Genomic DNA, 20719 nt, shown 5'->3' on the forward strand with positions numbered 1-20719 from the left:
TTTTTCATTTATAATGGATATTTATAGGTAATTTCTAAAAAAATGGTTTGCAAAATGTGCGGTTAATGTTACAGGCTTATGTTTAAAATAATGAAAAATAATGTAATAATATGTATTATTTACATATAGTGTATATGTAATAATCATAATACAATTTAAAAAATAATAAAAAACTAAGACTTCCTACTTCTTTTCTGATAAAACATTATGAATAATTTTGAGGAAAACAATGGTTCATATAAATATATATATATATATATATATATATATAATATATATATATATATATATATATATATATATATATATATAGGGTTAACCCTAACCCAAAAAAATAAATAAAACCCCAAGATAATTTTGCGTGAGAAGCGGCGAACACCCTGGACTGGTCATAAGCCAAATGCAGAGCACATTAACAGTTCCGTGTTCTCACATGTCCATTCACGCCCAAAGACAATTTTGAGTTGAACTGATTAACCGAAGAAGCTTTTTATTTGTAATAAACAAAATGAAATGCCTTTTTCCCCAACCGGTACGCTGATGACTTTAATCAAGCCAATCAGATTTGTATCCCGACGACTTTGAATAGTCGAATGGGAGCTTCGAGTCTTTATCTGTCCCGATTTGAAGTGTAGATAGCCACTTCATAACTTTATCCATGTCTAGGGTGGATCCGCTCACTGCAAATGTAAACAGAAAGACATTTTTAATAGACAAACACTGATGTCACTGTTTTGACTGACACTGTACAAGTACTACAAGTTCACTTGTGGTAAATAGTAGAAGACTGTCAACATATTTATATTGTGTAGCAACAATAATTAAGATAAATATTGATATTGTATCAAGTATTCTTGCCACTGTATTAACAATAATATGTTTGTAGATGTGTAACTATATATTTGTTTTATTATGTACGTCTGACATTTTGCAGACTGGAATGATAAAACCAAAATTCCTGTAGAAATTCTAAATGGGGCTAATCTGGAACCCGCAAATTGGGATTGATTTACCATTTTACTCATATTAATTAAATATTTTAAAAATTATAATAAAGTAAATATAATTAGCAATAATAGGTTAAACCTAATTCAGTGGTGTTAATTAATATAACATCCAGGTTATTTGTAGTCAAATTAAACATTTTAATGTATTGAAGCTGTTTGAGTAAATGTCCATCCATCCATTTTTCTTAGGCGCTTATCCTCACAAGGGTCACGGGAGTGCTGGAGCCTATCCCAGCTGTCAGGGGGCAGGAGGCAGGGTACACCCTGAACTGGTTGTCAGCCAATCGCAGGCCACATACAGTAGAGACAAACAGCCACACTCACAATCACAACGAGGGGCAAATTAGAGTGTCCAATAAATGTTGCATGTTTTTGGGATGTGTGAGGGAAGCGGAGTGCCCGGAGAAAACCCGCGCAGGCACGGGGAGAACATGCAAACTCCACACAGGCGCGTCCGGGGGATTGAAGCCGGGTCCTCAGAACTGTGAGGCCGACGTTTTTCCAGTGTCTTTAAATTTAATTGAAACCTTGAGTCTGAATCTTTGAGTTGAACTAACTCATCAGGCTTTTACAGAGCTGTGGTTCTGAATAATTTTGAAAGGGAAAATCTCAAATTATAACAGTTGTTAGGATAGTGTTTAGCACAATAACAGAAAAAGTGTTGAGTCAAATACGGATTTGACATTGAGCCCTGAGGTAAGCTACTATTGTAAACGGAAATAGCCCAAATGCTTAGATGCGGGGAATTTTTGCATTGACATACGGAAAACAGACGGAAGACAGATCAATCAGGATAGAACGTTCTCCTTGTATTGAAAGAGAATAGCTCTCGTGCAGACAATGAGATACTGTTTACGTACTGGTAGGGACCGCTAAATCCATGCTGTTCCGACAAAGAGCCGCTGTCTTAAAAATTTTCGTGTTCAGCTCATCAATCTGCTCTTCAATCTCTGACAGGACATATTTCTTCTTCACCTTGCCCTTCACACCTGTGCCTTTATGAAGAGCAAACATGAAAAGCATGGAGTATAGAAGATGATCAATACTGGAATTTAAGTGTACTTACTTAGCACCAGTGGAGCGGGTACAATCTCATTTATGTCCTCATACAGCTTTTCAAGCTTTCCTTTGAAATCTTTGAAAAGTTCCTCGTCTCTTTTCCTGATCTCTCGCTCTATCAAACGTTGCACAGCCTGTGTGATATTCTTCTTCTGGAACTTTTCGTCAATCCTCAGGTAGATGTCTTTTACGTTGGGTCGGAAGAGGCGGCCCCGGTTCTTTGCCGACATCTCCTCTATCTTCTCGAACAGCCGGTCGTGCTGGCTGACGTTAGCTTTCTCTGAAATATTCAGACAGTGGTAGTTTCCACACTTGTCCACCAACCACTGCAGAGCTTTGTGCTCCCTCGCGATGTACTCCTCTATGGATCTGCCTGCCAATGTGTCCACGTTGGTGAACAGAACCATCGCATGGTTCCAGACGCTGTCGCCAAAGAGCTGAAGATGATCCTCCAGGGTGTCCTGATTGGGCTCAGTGAATTTCAAATCCAAGGAAATGACAATCAAAACAGCATGGACCCCCTGAGGGGTCAGGGTGAGACCTCGGACTATTTCTCGGTCCTTCTCGCTGGTGCATTCGGACTCGCTATTCCAGCCCGGGCTGTCGACGACTGTGACTTGCCTGCCGGCCACCTGTGCCCGCCAGGCCATACACCCGTCATTCGGTTGGGTGGGGAAGACGTTGCTCCGCAGGAGACAATTCGCTGCTGTTGTCTTTCCTGACATCTTTTCACCAAGAATCAAAATTCTCATCTCATTCAGCTTCTTGGCAGAACCTGTCGGGGGGGTACCAGAGCCACTGGTTTACTAATAATATACAGTATCAACATTTGTTTTTTTACGTGTCAACCATTCATTTTTTCATTTCAAAACACACAAGAGGTTGTAATTGTACCTGTCTGTCCTCTGATGGGCCTGCGCTGACTTCTCAGGTTGGCAGCATTTTCCACTTTTTTCTCTCTCTCTACCAAGGCTTCCATCATCTTCTGATTAGGTTCAAAATGTTGCCATCCATTCCCCGCCAGAGTCAGCGTGATTTTCTCCAGCAGCTCGTCAACATGGGTGGTGTCATCTTCGTTGATGTTGTTCATGACATGATATCTGTAACCGCATCGCTCCACAAGAGTTTGCAGGGCTTTGCCTTCACCCTCAATGTATTCTTCTATGCTGCCCAACCAGTCTGCCCGGGTGAACACCACCATCGTGTGTTTCCACACACCCTTCCCGAACAACTCCACGTGAGAGGTGGCTGCATCCAGATGCTGGGAGTTAAACGAGGCATCAGCATCGATCAGTAGCAAGAAGACGTGGGGCCCCGGGGGGCATTTCAACATGCTTTGCAGCACTTCATCCTTGATCATTTCTGGCGTGTCGCACGCGGGGAAGCCTTTCTGCCAACCAGGAGTGTCCACAATTGTAATGTTGGTCTTGCCCACTGAGCCCTGCAGGACCTGGGAGATTATTGTTGTTCCTTTTTCATATTCTTTGATTCCCAAAATGGTATTCGCTGTGAAGGTTTTCCCAACAAAGCGGCTGCCCAGGAGAATAATCTGAAGTTGCTGGAGGGGTTCCATTCCTAATTGTGTCAGAAAAACAAGAGATTGTTTTTGCTGAGTCTCTAACGTGGGGAAGACTACAGATGTGGTTGTAAATGAGTATGCTACTGATGATGAGGTACTAAATGATTTCAATGTTGATTTGGTAAGTATAAATGTCATTTTGATCCGTGATCGCTAAGGTTCTTATAGAAAGGATAGTAAACTGTGTTCCATCAAAGCTAGCAAAAAAGTTGATGAAGTGATTTTGACAAATAGGCGATGCAATTCTCTCGAACAAGGTAAAAGAATGTGGACAGTATTTTTGTTTTTACTCGTACTTTGCTTACCTGAAACAATCATTTTCATTTCCTCCCTTTGCGCCAAAACCCGCCTCAATCTCTCTTTAGCCCTCTGAGCCACTTCTTCTTGCCGTTTCTTGATGTTTAGGAATGTGTGATTGTCTAGCATGTAGAATGTGTCATCATTTTCATCGACCATTTCCTCAATCTTCTCCATCAACTGAGTGACCTGAGACGAATTGTTCTTTTCCTTGTTGTTAAGTACGTGGTACCTGTTCTGACACTTTTCTATGAGCCAGGTGAGGGCTTCACCCTCACGCTCAATATGCTGCTCTATCGTCTTCTTGCCCAGGTAGTCTCCATAGGTGAAGAGCACCATACTGTATCTCCAGGCCTGATGACCCAGGAGCTTCATGTATTCCTGCACAATCGTCTTCTGCTTGAAGGAGAACCTAGAGTCTGTGGGGATGACAAGAAGGAACGCATGCGGCCCAGGTGGACACTTGGAGGCGTAGAGCTTAAATTGTTGCTTGTCTCTCTCCGAGATCTCACTGAGGGAGGGAGAGCTCTTCCATCCCGGAGTGTCAACCACCACCAGTTTCCGGCCCTTCACTATTCCGTGTCTAACTTCGGACTGAGCTGTTCGAGTCCGGCCAGATTCGAACCGTTCTTTTCCTAGTATCGTGTTGGCCGAGAAGCTTTTACCGTCCCGTTTACCACCGATCAGCACCAGTCTTCTCTCAGGCATCTCTTGAATCTCTGGGAAGCAAAATGACTTTATTTTATTGCGAATTATTAGACAAGGAAGCAGAGTTACGAAAGCGTAGTTACAATTGAAAGGTGGGACTATCTCTCAACAGCTATTTAATGCCCATCATGGGTTCATAGAGTATCTATACATCCACACACACGTTTTGGTTGGCATCTGGTGTTGCATGGCTTTGTTGACATAAGGCTACCCAATAAGTCTTCTTGTATTTGTTGAATAAAATCTCTGATTGTTTTTTTTTTTTTTTTTTTTTTTCAAGATTGCTGCATGTATTGGACATTGTATAGGAATGTCCATCCATCCATGCATCCATTTTCTTAGGTAGCTCATAAGCGTCGTAGGAGCGCTGGAGCCTTTCCCAGCTGTCAATGGCCAGGAAGCAGGGCACACCCTGAACCGGTTGCCAGCCAATCGCAGGGCACATGGAGAGAGACAACAGTCGCACTCACAATCACACCTAGGGGAAATTTAGAGTGTCCAATTAATGTTCCATGTTTTGGGATATGGGAGGAAACCAGACTGCCCAGAGAAAACCATGCAGTCACGGGAAGAACATGCAAACTCCACACAGGAAGGGCCGGGATAGAACCCTGGACCTGGGAACTGTGAGGCAAACGCTTTAAAGCTGTACCACTTGTTTAGGAATGTTCCGATTAAAAAAAAAAAAAATAAGAAACCGCTAAGAGTCAGTAATTATTGTTTCTCTTTGCAAAGGTCGGGTTTTCAAAATACAGGTTTGTCATGTTTCACTGGTCTCACACTGCACCACAAAAAAAACTAAACAAAATCATCTTGGGATTATTTTTCTAAACAATATATTTTATATCAATACAATACCAAAAATCAAACATTGCATTAACAAACCTCTTTGCCTATGAACTCTTGAAGTATCTGTTTTTATGTGTTATGTTTCAAACTCCATCCATCCGTCCATTATCAGAATCAACGTTATTGGCCAAGTATGTAACAACATACAAGGAATTTATCTCCGGTACAACATTCATATTGAGTCCAAAGAACAATTGACAGGGAACTTTTTTTTCTTCCTTATAAGTTTTGCAATGTGTAGTTGTGAGAAGATTTGCAGTGAAAATTGTGTGAAGACTTGAAGGAGTGCGTGGAGTTTACGGTGACGTGTCATGCGATAGTCTGTCATCTATCTATTAATACCGCTTGGCCCAGCAGGTTGGGACAATAACTCGAGGCAGACAACTGACAGCGTGTTGAAGTAGAATTGTAAGTTAGCTGTTGAAGAATGGAAAAACTGATTTGCAAGAGGGAAGAAGCGGTTGGAATGCCTGCTAGTTCTGCCTTGCATTGATCGGTAGCGCCTACTCGATGGAAGGAGCAGGTTCAAATCCACACAGGTGCGAGGAGAACATGTAAACTCCATACAGGCAGGCCGGGGATTTGAAGCCCGGTAAAATCGGGTGAAGGGGTCTTCGCGCATTGAAAGGGAAAAGTGGCACAATGATCTACCAATCTATTTGTCCTCACGTTTCTACAGTATTTTCTCCTTGGGAAAAGGTAAAAAAATAAGCCTCGTTGTGTCTTGGTTTTCAAACATTTCCCTTTTCATACATTTTTGATCTACGCTAATGTACGTGGACCTTGATGAGCCGTTTATGTGTCAAATTAAGAGTTGTAGAAATCAACTCACCCTCCTCGTTTGCCATTCTTCCAGGTGTCCTGTTCAAATGAAGTGGCTGGCAGGCCAACCAACCCTCAGGACTCTACTGGGGTCCACGTCGATGATTGCTTTCCTGAGCGCTCTGTTCTTGCCCAGGAACAATTTGAGTTGAATATGACAAGTTATGAGACTGACCTAAGCACCCTGTACCGCCATGGGCGCAGTGTTCAGAATAAGCGATCGTTTTCACACGGGTGACAATGCGGAAAGGTGAGGTGAAGCTGTCTGACTGGTTTGGAGGAATGCTTGAAGTGGTTTCATTTACAAAAATCGTAGTGTTTTCCTCCTTTGTGCAGGTATTTTTTGCTCTATTGTTGGCAGACCCCTTCCTTGATACTGGAAATACTCCTTAGCGAAGCAGTTGTGCTTTTTCAAAAGTAGGACATCCTGATTAAGCCCAAACAGTAATTTCCGAACCGGTAATTTTGGTTCCCTCAGTTACCTATTTCTGCCACTGAAACTGTGGGGTTGGGTTCTGGAATTAAAACTTGTGTTGCGGATAAGGCTGAAGTTGAGATTCACAGAGGTTGATTTTGCCGATAACCGAAATTTGTTGCACTGGAGTGTTTTGGACTTTGTCTGTGTCCCGTTTAAAAATGGGAATCCCTGCCTTCAGTGATTTTTGGAGATTGATCCCAAACTTTTGCTATCTGAGGAAGTCGCCATGCATAATACAAACCGACGTCCAATGAAGTTGGGACGTAGAGTTAGACAAATAAAAACAGAATACAATCATTTTCAAATCAGGTGCCCATCGCCGCGACTGCCGTGGAGAAAGCCAAGAGACCATAAATAGGAGGCCAGCTTGCTAAAACGTGCTTTTGTGTGCGTGCGATCGGCGTTATCAGCCACACATTAATCAAGTGATGAGATGGATGATAAGATTGTCACGACCCATCGGAACGGAGGTAGGACCCAAATGCAGGAGGACACGGAAGATGCAAGGTAATTCGGGGAAAAACTTTTATTATTAGGAGGTCGGGGATCGGGCAGGCAGTCAGGTGCAGCAGCGGTAGTTGGGACGTCGGGCGAAGAGAGCAGGTGAGCGGGCAGGCAGGAGTCGGTACAATGCAGGCAGAAGTCTCAAAGGAGTCAGGCTCACGAGGTCGGTCGGAGAACAGGCGAAGGTCGGTACACACGGGTTGACGATCAGGGATACGAGAGTGCTGGACCGGGACATGAACCTCAACGATCTGGCTGAGCACCAGTCGTCATCGGGGCCCTGTATATACACACACGGGATAGTCAGCCCGCATGAGGCGCAGGTATGTGCCTCCCAATTAGCGCGAGCGCACGGGCACAAAGAGGACGTCTTTTTTTTGGCACGCCGTCACACGATCGACTAAAACTGCCTCGCAATCGACTAGTTGGTCGGCAGTCTGTTCACCTCTGGGATGTTCCAAATATATGTTTGATGAGCATTCCTCAACTTTCTCAGTCTTTTTTGGCACCTGTTCTAGCTTTTTGGGGATTGTGTAGCAGCCATAACATTCGAAGTTGATTATTTGTTAAAAACAACAAAGTTGATCAGTTTGAAGATTAAATATCTTGTATTTGCATTGTATGTTATTGAGTATAGCCTAACATTATTTGTAAATCATTGTACAGTCTTCTGTTTTTATTAAACACAACGTATTTACTGGATTGGAATTGGGTTTCTAGATGGGTGTACCTCGATGGAATCGAGAGAAGACCCAAATGGAGGACGCGTGAGACAAGGTCCCGTTCCATTATAGGGTTTCATGGTGCAGGCAGGGAGTCCAAAAAGGCAACAATACCCAGATTGTGAGGCAAAAAGAAAGGTAAAAAAAAAAAAAAAAAAGTACACACACACTGTAATTGCATAACATGTGTGTGTGTGTGTGGGGGGGGGCGGCTGCTCCTCCAAGCAGGTGCGTGCCAAGCAGAGGGATTATTAATGACCACGCCCCAGACAGAAACAGGAATAACAAGTGCCGTTGGCTGGCAAGACTGCCTGCTTCTCAATTTAACCTAACAGAAAACACAAGACGCAAAACACAAAACTCCAATGCTGGGAAGGAAACACCCACAAGGAAGAAAAACATTTCAACAGTTAAACATTACCAAAAAAAAAGAAAAAAATTGCAAATAGTAGTTGTAGGACAAATTACGATGACATTTAAATCATGATTTTGGAATAAATGCGTTTCGTGGAAAGTTTCCACTTGACGAATTAGGACAATGGACCTTTCCGACTTGTCAATCATTCGTACAATAATAGCCAATCAGACGGCCGCATTGTCTTAACCCCTGGCTTGACACCCCCCTGTCGCCATATTGTCCCACAAGCAATGCTAGTTGTCGGTAGCGTGCACTTGGAAAAGTTAATGTTACGAAGAAAATGGTCCTCAGATGCGCTTGGGGAAGGTGCAATTCTGATGAAAGATATCCTGCTAGGTAACAAGGGGCCCGCTTGATCCATTTTCCAAAGTCTAAAACAGTTGACTAAGCATTTACGATGGATTATGGCTTGTCGAAGAGCCCACGTACAACAAAGTGTGGACAATATCAACAAACATAAGGCTGTACGTTCGAAGGTAAGTGAGGGAGAAGTATCTCTGGGTTTGATTGAATTATTATCAGCACTTTATACATTGCAGGAGAACAACTTTCACTTTGTATATTGCGTATCACTGACCCGCTGAATGAAGCGTGTAATGTTTTATGCCGAAGATTCGGGTCAGTGATTCGTAAATGCGCCATGTCATGCAAGAGAAATGTCTATTTGCTTATTTGGATCACATCAGACTTTTAAGACAGAGCACTGGGTTCGATTACGAGGCAAGGCAAACTTTTTCATCTGGTGAGTACGGTACTGACTGTAGAAAATCAAACCTAACTCACTTATAAAGTCTATCGTGATATTACTCATGATCTTTCCAAGTAAAAAGTACTCACCCTGCTTTACATGTGCTGTACGACTCCACTATTTGATCCTGTTTGATTTCAATATGAAGTTTGTGAGCCGTCAAACGTTTTTGCAACGATTGCCAACATTTCCCTGTTACCTTGACATTGGGCCCCTGCTCCGTCCAAAATCTTAATTCTGTGTACATATCCTTCCGTGAAATAGTTGAGACCTCTCTGTAGAACTCTCTTGGACAAGTGTGACACATTTGCCAAAAAACATACTGCAATATTATCTGGAATACGCGATAGAGAATCGACTTCAAACCTGTTGTGTTCAGTCGCCATTTTGGAAGCTCCTGGGACTTGGCTAAGGGGGCGGAGCTTAAGATCGCCATCGGAAAGTTCCATTGCGTGAGCCCACGAGACAAATTTGTGAAAATTAGACCAATCCAATAATGTAATACTACAGTATTCTGTACCATACAGTGCTACGCATCAATTGATTAGCCTCGCGTCCATAACTGATATGGGTGAAAACCTTCATGTGCCCGGATACAGCAGATTGGACATCTCCATCCAGGAAAGATCCCACTGGACCTCCGTCACATCCTGCTTGGTGGCAGGAAGCACGGCTGCGGGAGTTCCCTCCCTCCAACAGCTTTGAGCGTAAAACATCTTGTACCTTGCCAGGAATAGTGAAAGGGATCAGCGAGACTGCTGACAAGAACTGGTTGTTGGATGTACAGTAAACACACACTAAAGGGGGTCCAGAGTTTATGACCGTCTCTGCATGTGACATTTCAAGTTCAAGGCTACCAATAGAGCACAGTGAAGTAGCTTGCACAGCGGCGTCATTTGGCAGGAGAAGGCACTCTTACAGCTGTACTTCCAGTTTTTCCACGTGATTGTTTTAAAAATCGAGAAATGCTTTGTTTCCCATAACGGTAATTTACTGTAATGGGATGAAAGATGATGATCGCTTAGTTCCGAACTGGATTCTGATCAATCCTGTCCTTAGTGTACAGCATCTACAACTAGTTTCAAATTGCAAAAAGAAGACTTACTGTGATGATGACTTTACTTTTGCGTTAGCTTATCGTAGTGACAGACTAATCTGCGGAACTCTGTCGTAAACCAAGGACCGCCTGTATTGTAAGAGTAAGAGGTGATGTTTTTAAGATGCCACTTACCTGAAATGATGAATTAGCAAAATAGCAAGCGGGATGAGGATTATAAGAACGCAGGAAACAAGGATCCAAATCCAGGAACCTGTTAAAAGGACCAGTCGCATTTATTTTCAAGTGGAATGGAGTGATGTTTAGTACAAAATACACCCAACCCACTTTCTACAATTTCTTCAGTGCCACCGTCTCTAATCTGTACACCATGGCGTGCCTCACCACTGTTTTCTTAACTTTGCCCTTCATCCTAGCGGAGACTCTTCTGCCACATACAACACCAGACACCTTCTACCGACTGTTCCACCCCCACTTCCTTACCACACTCTCCATTGCTCTGGATTGTTGACCCCAAGTATTTGAAGTCGTCCACCCTCGGTATCTCTTCTACCTGGAGCTTCACTCTTCCTCCTCCACCCCTCACAAATATTCTGTTTTACTTCGACTAATCTTCATTCCCCTCCTTTCCAGTACGTACCTCCATCTTTCTAATTGTTCCTCCGCCTGCTCCCTGCTTTCACTGCAGACCACAATATCATCTGCAAACATCATAGTCCAAGGGGATTCCAGTCTAACCTCATCTGTCAACCTATCCATTACTACGGCAAACAGAAAGGGGCTCAGCGCGGATCCCTGATGCTGTCCCACCTCCACCGTAAATTCTTCTGACACACCTACGGCACATCTCGCCGCTTTTCTGCTGCCCTCATACATGTCCTGTACAATTGTAACATATTTCTCCGCTACACCTGACTTGCGCATGCAGTACCACAGTTCCCCTCTTGAGTTCCTCTCTTGGTACTCTGTCATAGTCTTTCTCTAGGTCTACAAACACACAATGGAGCTCCTTCTGACCGTCTCTGTACTTTTCCACGAACATCTTCAAGGAAAATATTGCATCTGCGGTACTCTTTCTCGGAAAGATTTTATTGTATTTCATTGCTGAATAATTCAAGTGTGATTCTGTTTACATAAAGTATATGTTATGCCAAAAGGAATGACACCCCCCTCCCCTATATAATCTGTAACGAAACATGATTTTAGCCCTATTTTTTTCTGTGGAAGATGATGAAAGTTGCTGCTGGGAGGGAAAAATTTTCTGGAGAAACAACGCAAATCTCACAAGGGAAAAAAGCTTGCTATTTTATTTCAATTTCCTGTAAATGAAAGGCGCAAAATCAAATAAAATCAATTTTGTGTGTGTGTGTGTGTGTGTGTGTGTGTGTGTATGTGGAAATTTTATGTTACTGTCATATCGCTCATTCCTAAAATATTGTGAGCCCTTAGATTAAAGATTCGATTTAGATTTGTGAGATGTCTCAATGAATTTACCAGAACCGGAGTCAGGAGACACATCCGCAGGTAATAAGTTGCCTAAAAACGATAGAAAACATCACCACTGAATGGATGAAAGGAGAAAAAAAAAAGCCAACAGTGACGTTGACGTCTTACTTGTAACTGACAACCAGCTCTGGGGGCTTTCCAGCTTTCCGTCCTGTGAGGCACACTTGTAGAAGCCTTCGTGGCCCTCGGTCACGTTCTCAATGGTCAGTTTTAGTTCTGTGCCAGGATCGGGAGAACTGTAAGTGGACGTTTCCACGCCGTTTCTGAAGAACGTGCCTTTCGTGTGGTTCCCTTTCCGGAAGAGGCAAGCTAAGACCACGTTGCTCCCGTGCGGTACAGAGAAGGCGGGGGTCCTCATGATGACCAGACTGGCTTTGGGACAAAGACATGTCAGAAACATGACAACACACTTTGTTTGGATCCTTCTGAGGACTCACAGGTGACAGTAATGTGGACCGCGTTGGTGCGCCCCTCAGCACCCTCGCACCAGTACAGTCCGCTGTTCCCCCTTGCCGTAGAGACAACACAGGTACTGGATCTCCCTGGCCTGACAACACTGTCTAGTGTTGAGCATGCACCGGTCTTGGAGTCAGCGGTCCTCATGAAGTGGCCTGTCCAAGTTTGCCTCAAGACCCAGGCAGAGGAATTTGTCAGTTTCTCGGGGCACTGCAAGGTAAAGGTCTCCCCTATGAACATATGCCTGGCGCTTGGGGTCAGAGTCAGCATGGGTGGGGGCAGCTCTGTGGCACACAGACAAAACAATAAAAAGATTATTATTGAAAAGTTACTTTTTTAATGCATGTATACAAATAGTGGGGCCTCTGGAGTGCCTGCCCACCCAAGCGTGAAATTACCTAACCAAGCGCTATCTGTGAGTGCATGCAGAATTTTTCCAGATTGTGACATCAGAAGTTCAAATCCAATTACCGCCATTTGCCACGTACGGTATTCTGTTTTCGTCCCACATTCCCAAAACACGCAAGTGCAGTTCTATGAAGACTTTAAACTGTCCTTAGGTTTGGATGCGTGCGTCAACGGCTGTTTCCTACAATTGGCCGGCAACGGATCCAGGGTGGACTGCCACCATAATGTGGACACAAAATGGAGGGACGGACATTTGACATTTAAAAAAAGATTTATCTCATCTACAAAAGACCCTAGCCATCTGTCTGTTTGAAAAAATCTAATTTGGCCCTGGCACAAAACTGTGCCCACCCTTGATTTAGTATCAAAGAATTCTTGCAGTGTGGAAACTGTTACCAAAACAGGAACCGCAATGGTGGAGCAACACTGTGACTTTTCCCAAACAACAGACTTTTTACTCACCTGACACACTCAGCGTAACGGGCCTGCTCAAAAGCACAACGGTGGTGTTGCTGTCGGAGCGCTCGGCCTGGCACCAGTACCTGCCGACGTCCTCCCTTGTCACAGCGGTGATGGAGTAGGTGCCGCCGGAGAGCAGATGTCTGGGGTTTCTCGTCTGGCTGGCGCGGGGCTCGTTCCGGAAAAAGCGATAGTTCCACGCCAAAGAGCCGTTGGACTCGACTCCGCACCGCAGCAGCACACATTCCCCGAGGAAGACCTCCGTCCCTGGTGGCCACAAGGTCACGCTGACCTTTGTACCCTCTGGGTTGGAAGTTTTAAAGTAAATTTTAATGACAAACGCTGAGAGATCCTTCACATGTCGTGCTATTGTGTATCTAAAAAGGGTGCTGAGTGATGTGCTTGGTATTTCGGACATATGCTCCATGATTGCTTGAAGCTCCAGAATTCCCACCTGGTTGAAAATCCATCCATCCATCAATCCATTTTCTTTGCGCTTATCCTCACGAGGGTTGTGGGGAGTGCCTATCGGGTAGGAGGCGGGGTACACCCTGAACTGGTTGCCAGCCAGTCACAGGGCACATGGAGACAAACAGCCGCACTCACAATCACACCTAGGCGCAGTTTAGAGTGTCCAATTTATGTTGCATGTTTTGGGGTTGTGGGAGGAAACCGGAGTGCCCGGAGAAAACGCTCACAGGCACGGGGAGAACATGCAAATGCCAGACAGGCGGGGCCGGGATCGAACGCGGGTCCTCAGAACTCTGAGGCCAATGCTTCACCAGCTGCTCCACCGGTCCGTTGGATGAAAATAAATTTTTGGGGACTATATTTTTACTTTGGTGCACTTACAACTAATCCTTTAATCAAGTTAGCGTGTTGCTCATTAGAAATCAAGACTGGTGAATAATGTCCTTAAAATTGATGGATGATGATGATGGATGCTCACTTTTACCATGAATGATCAAGCCGATGAATTCCAGAGGAAATATTGCAGCTAGATGTATTTTTATTTCTTGTTCTGCTTCCGTCACAAACAGTTTTGAAGACAGCCACCAGCTGTAATTTGACCAATTTCAATTTGCGACAGCAAACGGCCACCTTGCACACACGCGATGAATGGGTATGTTGACGCTCTCATGAGCATGCGACATGGGGTTGGACCCAAATGCAGGACTCAGAGGCAGTGACATGATGTTGAGTGGGGTTTTATTCCAGGCAGAGGTTATACTCAGGTAAGCAGTCCGCAAAAGGTACAAAAACACGTGGCAACAGACAAGATGAAAAACGAGGTCTTATTAATAGGCAAAAAAACGAGACTTGACTTGGCTGCGGTGGCACAGGAACGCTGGCCGCGACAACGAGGCTAATACGTAGCAAGAGGCTTGAAAACTCACGCAGACTACTGCAGTCTCAAGCACAACGAACTGGCAACTACTGTAAGAATGACAAACTCAAGGTTTACATGCCTGGTCTAAATAGTGTCAATATTTTGTCAATATCAGGTGTGGAGCTGCTGCCGGAGGCAGCTCCGTCCAGGGAAGTGGCCTGGCCACGTCCCTGACAGACGTGGTGCTAAGTGTAACGGTAAAAATGTCTTTTGAAGTAGAACTGTACAGTATTCTTTTTAGCTTGTTTCTGTATGACTTTTCTGTAAAATAATGACTCCTGGTGTCCAAGTGTGGCACACCTGAAGGAGCAACACAATGAAGTCTTTTAATCTTACACAGTGTAATTCTTAATATTTCATTGAATTATGCCATTAATAGCTACGCTTTCTATATAAATTACATTATAATGTGACCATTTTGATTATTAAAAAACAAAAATATGATTTGTTTTGGTTTGTTTGTTTTTTTTTGCAGGGAGAATGGAATGGAACTGTATTTCCATATATTTCAATCAGGAAAGATGATATGAGATACAGGTCTTACCTTTAGACGCTGCGACAAGGAGTATAAATACTGCCAAACCTGAAATAAATTACAATTATTTTACACACAGACACTCACAAACATGTTCTTGTTCTGACACCAATACTGCACAATATTGCTGTGTTAAAAATTCAAATGTAATGAACAGGAAGGCCACAGACAGCTCAGATAGATGTTCCTCCAATCGTGGGTCTCCCAAACAATAAAGCATTAAAAAAAAAGAAAAAAATCAGTCAATACTTTGTCATTTCAGTGAGCTAAAAATAACAAAATATTGGAAAATAACCCACAAGTAAATGCAATAGGAGGCAGCACGGTGGAGCAGCTGGAAAGCATTGGCCTCACTTTTCTGAGGTTCCGGGTTCAATCCCAGACCTGCCTGTGTGTTCTCCCCCCGTGCCTGCGTGGGTTTCCTCCGGGCACTCCGGTTTCTTCCCACATCCCATAAACATGCGACATTAATTGGACACTCTAAATTGCCCCTAGGTGTGATTTTGAGTGCGGCTGTTTGTCTCCATGTGCCCTGCGATTGGCTGGCAACCAGTTCAGGGTGGACCCTGCCTCCTGCCCGTTGGCTCCAGCACCCCCTCAACCCTCATGAGGATAAGCGGCTAAGAAATCCCTCGAAAGGATTTTCACGGCGGGAATTACAAAAATCCATAGAAGTCAAAATCATGACTTGTGAAAAAAACAGATGGGTGCATTCCGGCTGCCTTATTTTCATTAATAACATGCTAAAAATCATGCATTTCATGACAGTGGAGCTTTAAGGTTCTGACAAAACAGTGATCAATTCAATAAGTGGGTCAATAATGATAATTGAAAAAAAAGATGGCATGCAGTTTAGTCAGAATAGAATGAAAGAGCTAAATCTGCATCTATTAACTTACCCAGCGAAGAAGAGACGAGGACGATGTTCATCCTGCCCCACTTTGGGATGTTTCCCCACAACCAAAAACAATATATTGAGATAAAAGATGTACTTGGGAAACTTGCGTTAGATAATGAAAAATGAAAAACGTGTGTATATCCTCAAAATCATGTTGAAATTCAGGGAATTCTGCGGTCGAGCGAACAGCAGTGACAGCCGACAGTCGCCGCAGATAGAGATGGTCATCTTGGTGGAGACGTTTCCTTCCTGCGACAAACGGTAAACAGGCGCCGTGTCAGATAAGAAAAAATCGCAGGGCGGCGAGGTGTGGGGTTAAACATCCCCAAAAATAAAAAATGAAAAAAGAATAAACAAAATGTCATTCTTCAATGAACCTAACATATGCGTGACGGGAATGTAGGAGGTAGCCGAGTACGTGGAAAAAAATGTAACCGAGAACTGTCCGGTGGACGATAATTGGTTACATTCACAAGTAGTCTTGGTATCCTCCCCAGAGTCTACCAGTCTTCTATTGCGACACTTTTTTGCGAGGTTTTTAACGCTTATGGGCCACTCTATAGTTTCTGTTTTATGTCCTGCAATGCTGAGATAAAAGCGTACGTCTAAAAATGTGTGCGCGCGCATTTTATGCCTAAATAAGCATATATTCATTCATCTATACTGGACTTTTTGTTATAGTACCTTTTAAATAACGTAGCATCGCTATCAACTTGACGACAGTGCTTTTGGAGTAAAAAAAAAAAAGAAAAAAAGAATAAACTTAAACCACAGTGCTTTTAGCCAACAGCCGCTTGCTAACCTGTTCAGTGTAGCTAGCTGGGATACTTGAGTATCTCTTTGAACTTGTGAGGCACTCACTACTACTAATTTTGACACGCAAACCTAATCTGATATGAATTGATTTAGCCCTATTAAATAAATTGAACTGCATTTTAAAAATATGCTTTTTGAATATCGCATAATATAGAATTACAAAGTTTAAGTTGGACCAACTTAATTATAGCACATAGTATGGAAGTAATATGTTTGAGTTAGACCAACTGGATTTTATCATATCACATCGGAGTAAATAAAATGGATGGAAAAGCTGCCCAAAATTTGTTTGAGTGTATCCAAGGAGTCTTATTATTATTTTTTTTTTTGGGGGGGGGTGTGGATGGAAAATGAAATTCATCAAAATGAATAATTGATTCAAAGAAATCCTAAGAAAATACAGATTTTTATTTTTTCATTCTCGTCATGAATCTAATCTCCCACAGGTAACCCCTCCCTCCTTTACTCAACACCCGCTCATCCCTCCCTCCCTCCATCCATCCCTCCCTCCCTTCACATCCATCCTCCCAGCAATCCGTAGGTTTTCTTCCGGGAAGCTCAGCCACGCTGCAGGAATGCCTGCAAGACTGGCGACCATTGTTTTTGCCCGGGACTGAGGAAGAATAACAAAAGGTCGGCCATCAGAGAAAGAAGGAAAAACAAGGAGAAAAGACGGAGTTACGGGGCGGGGGGGGGGGGGGCAGCTGCTGCAGCCATGGCCGCCAAAGAGATCACCGTTTTCGGCTTTGCGAGCGTGAACAAGGACATCACAGGTGGGTCTCCTTGTGGTTCTTCTTCCCAAATTATCCCCCGCCCTCCTCCTCCTCCTCCTCTTTTTCCTCCTCCCCCTCCTTCTTAGCCTCGCTGCGGGCTCGAAACAAGCTTCGTCCTCGCCACTCAAAACAAGCAGTTTGTTACGCGTGACATTTTTTTTTTTTTTTTAAATTCCGCATGCATGTGCAGACGCATGCGGGGAAAAACGTGGTGCGTATGATAATGTGCAGGTCTGTGAAGAATCCCTGCGGGGTGTGAAAATGTGGTTAAAAGAGAGGTTAATTCAACTATTCCAGATTTGTGATTTACGACATTTCCATCTCATTACAAGCATTTAAGTGTATTTTCTCCTCCTCCCCCACCCCCCCCGCCATCCAGTGTGTGAAAAGGGGGGTGGGGGTGGGGGGGTTGCGCTCAGGCAGATGTTCCATGCATCTTGTCAGCAGTAATACCTGAGCAAGGCCAAGTCTTCTAATTGTCTGCTATTTTTTTGTGTGCAATTTTCACATTTTTGTTGTGTCCTTATGAGCACAAATACACGCTGGTTGTGCTGGTGCTGTTAATTACTCCTAATGGATCATAGTCGCACTCTGATGATTGAATCAAGCATCACTTCTTTCAAATCACCCTCCTGGTAAAAGGGGGTGGGCCCCTCCAGAGTGGGTTGGGGTTGGCGGTGGGGGGTTACCTCCTGTCGCACAAGGTCATTTGAAGACCTTTGTGGGCCACATCGCTGTCAGTTGGATATTGTTGTCAGCAATTTCACCAGTGGGCATCACGACGTGCCCGTGTTTGGCATGTTCGGCTGGCAGTTGAAAAGTTCTGCGTTCGAAAGGCAGACACATCCTGCTGGCACATTCCAACAACGCAAAATCATCGGCAGGCTCGGAATCGTCAGTCGGTGCGAACAGTTGTTTGGCCGGTGCCCAGTTGGCGGTGCGCTCCGCCTCTTGCCCCAAAGTCAGCTGGGATCGGTTCCAGCTCACACGCAATACAAGTAAGGACGTGCGTTACGCAAAAAAAAAAAAAAAAAAATTAAAGGATGCATAATGCTGGAAGTGGCACTCACAGGACACTTCATTAGGTACACTTCGAACGCAGGGGTGTCAAACTCATTTATGTTATGTGCTTTAAATCCTGGTCTTATTGCGTTATGAACCAGTGCGTCATTGTGTAGTCAAATGAGGGTGATTTGCCTTTTAATCCTTAAACGTGGAATGAATAATCTTATGCCGGTTTTTAACAGCGAGTTAGATCTAATTTAAAGACCCTGTAAAGTTCATTCAGAGACTGTTCAAAAGCGTGTGCAAAGAGCGAGAACTATGTGCTAATGAATAGTGAAGATGCAGTCTAGCTTTAGACGGTTTTTCACCATTTCAGTTTCTGTGATTTGTTTAGGCTGTGGCTCAAACAGGGTCGAGTGACATACTTGATACTTTTGTACGAGAGGCTCCTCCCCTGCTTCATTCACATCGCAATTGCATGCACCAAGTTTTTTCTTGGCCTATTTCTACCGCTACAGTGTGCAGCTAGCGGACTAGCGATGCCTACAACCTGAAAAATGTATCTTCCCTGGATGTCACAATTTACATAATAGCTCAATTCCGTTATTTAAAGTCTCAAGTATGTATTATGTATTTTGTGTTATTTAGGCTACTATAAATAAATATACACATACTGGAAGGAAGTATGTGCTAAAACATCTCGTTGTGTGGCACTTGTTCAACAATGTTTAACAAACTTGGTTTTTAGCCTCAATGGAAATTAGCCTGTTTTTGGCATCCCATATTGTACAAATTAGCCACAGCTCACCGCACTTCACTCTGCTGCGGGGTGTGCCACTACGAACTACCTGTTGAGCCCACAGTCTAAAAAAAGTGAAAAATTAACTGCAAAGAACAAACAAGCTTAATGTCAAAAAAATGCGGCTTATATTTTCACTTGTGGAGGCAGCACTTCATTCACAAGCACCAAATTACACTTGGTAATTAGTGTGAGGATCAGTGCACCTCATAATTGCAAATATCAGTTTTTTTGCACATTGTAGTACGTTGCTCAACATTAGGACGACAGATATGCTAAACAGCTCAAGGCAACAAGGACATTAGTAACATCTTGTATCTTCCATCCACAGACAGTATCAGGAAGATCATCGAGAAATCATCCATCAAGTTCATTTGCGGAATCAAGCTGGACACCAAGAGTGGTAAAACGGAGGACCGGATTCTGGTAAGTTCGAAGGCTTCTTTAGTATCGGTAGTAGTCAATTTAGCAGTAGCAGTCAATTTTTCTTGTCAGACTCCCAAATCCGCGCAACAGAGAGGAAATTGGTCAGAATGAGGTACATTAACAAGAAACAAGAATGGAGGAGAAAGCAGACTTCATGTACTTACAATTTTAATCATGTTTTGTTGGGGACACCCATTACTTGTCATTTTAACTTGGTCCCTAATCCCAGCAATTAGAGAGGGTTCGCTGTACTCCTGAGACAAATTTTCTTAAAGAAAGCCAGCGCCACAGTTAGTCTTAGCCTCACAGTTCTGGGGTCAGGGGTTCAAATCCCGCCCTCACCTGTACTGTGTTTTCGTGGGTTTTCTCTGGGTACACTTGTTTCCTCCCACATCCCTAAAAACATGCACTCATTGGAGACTCTAAATTGGTGTCAAATGGTTTTGTTTCTATGTGACCTGTAATTGGCTGGCATCCAATTCAGGGTGTATCCCGCCTCCTGCCCGATGACAGTTGGGATAAGATCCAGCACTCCCACAACCCTTGTGAGGATCAGCAGCTTGGAAAATGGATGAATTGAGAAAGAAAATGGGCATCTGTAGCGACATGGAAGTATGCTGTATATCGGAGTGCTCAAGCTAAAGGCGCTAAAGCGGGAAGCTAACGTTAGATCTTTATTTTTTTGTCACTTCTAGATGCCAATCCCGTACTATAGTGACATTGATAAATCTGCTCGACCGATGAGTGAGCTTCAGTTTTATTACTTGGTACTAGAATTTGTACTGGCTTCCAGTATAGGTTACGCACATGTACAGAGAATTTTCAGTTGAGTAATGACTCGAATGCGGTTCCCCCCCCCCCATCCAAGGTAAATCTGCCCAAAAGTTGTACCAGACTTCCCAATAATCTTGATAGCTTTCCCAACTTTTTTTCAATGGAATCCCCCGTTGTCCCGGGCTTTAGCCTACAGCTCGGTGAAAAGCGAATTTTGCTAAGCACA

The 20719-nt window shown here is 43.6% G+C and overlaps 3 protein-coding genes and 1 long non-coding RNA gene across 9 annotated transcripts in view; 1 reads left to right on the forward strand and 3 right to left on the reverse strand.

The window, feature by feature from the left end:
- Positions 1 to 351: 351 nt before the first annotated feature.
- On the reverse strand, positions 352 to 2133 carry LOC133503666 (uncharacterized). Its single transcript, XR_009795791.1, has 3 exons — positions 2074 to 2133; positions 1868 to 2002; positions 352 to 680 (listed from the first exon to the last, which is right to left on the reverse strand). It is a non-coding gene; the product is annotated as an uncharacterized LOC133503666 (long non-coding RNA).
- Positions 2134 to 2212: 79 nt separating this feature from the next.
- Positions 2213 to 5211, reverse strand: LOC133503453 (GTPase IMAP family member 8-like; the record flags this gene model as incomplete). The annotated part of the gene is made up of 3 exons (XM_061825127.1): positions 3951 to 5211; positions 2961 to 3641; positions 2213 to 2841 (listed from the first exon to the last, which is right to left on the reverse strand). Coding segments are annotated over exons 1-3 (2010 nt in total), but the record flags the coding sequence as incomplete, so codon positions are not given.
- Positions 5212 to 7317: 2106 nt separating this feature from the next.
- LOC133503492 (uncharacterized) lies at positions 7318 to 15997 on the reverse strand. Of its 4 annotated transcripts, none has more exons than XR_009795747.1 (9): positions 15902 to 15997; positions 15012 to 15050; positions 13081 to 13380; positions 12192 to 12494; positions 11863 to 12126; positions 11743 to 11784; positions 10423 to 10501; positions 9558 to 9914; positions 7318 to 7583 (listed from the first exon to the last, which is right to left on the reverse strand). XR_009795747.1 is itself a non-coding variant. In XM_061825173.1 (9 exons), the coding sequence occupies exons 1-8, from the start codon at positions 15930 to 15932 to the stop codon at positions 9773 to 9775; spliced, it is 1200 nt and encodes a 399-aa protein (XP_061681157.1). In that variant the 5' UTR covers positions 15933 to 15997; the 3' UTR covers positions 7318 to 7583; positions 9771 to 9772. The 4 variants fall into 4 exon arrangements, 3 of the variants coding, with proteins under 3 accessions (XP_061681157.1, XP_061681158.1, XP_061681159.1); XM_061825173.1 differs by having other exon boundaries at positions 9771 to 9914; XM_061825174.1 differs by having other exon boundaries at positions 9755 to 9914.
- An 86-nt stretch (positions 15998 to 16083) lies between these two features.
- Positions 16084 to 20719, forward strand: part of LOC133503491 (capping protein, Arp2/3 and myosin-I linker protein 3-like) — a 37840-nt gene continuing 33204 nt past the window's right edge. For 2 of the 3 annotated variants that reach the window (XM_061825170.1, XM_061825172.1), the window contains exons 1-3: positions 16084 to 16161; positions 17163 to 17489; positions 19625 to 19719. In XM_061825170.1, the coding sequence (XP_061681154.1) occupies positions 17432 to 17489; positions 19625 to 19719 (153 nt within the window). In that variant the 5' untranslated portion in view covers positions 16084 to 16161; positions 17163 to 17431. The remainder of the gene's footprint in view (positions 16162 to 17162; positions 17490 to 19624; positions 19720 to 20719) is intronic. The other variant, XM_061825171.1, reaches the window with a different exon arrangement.

This window comes from Syngnathoides biaculeatus, chromosome 7 (assembly GCF_019802595.1).
Source record: "Syngnathoides biaculeatus isolate LvHL_M chromosome 7, ASM1980259v1, whole genome shotgun sequence".
Lineage (NCBI taxonomy): Eukaryota > Metazoa > Chordata > Actinopteri > Syngnathiformes > Syngnathidae > Syngnathoides > Syngnathoides biaculeatus.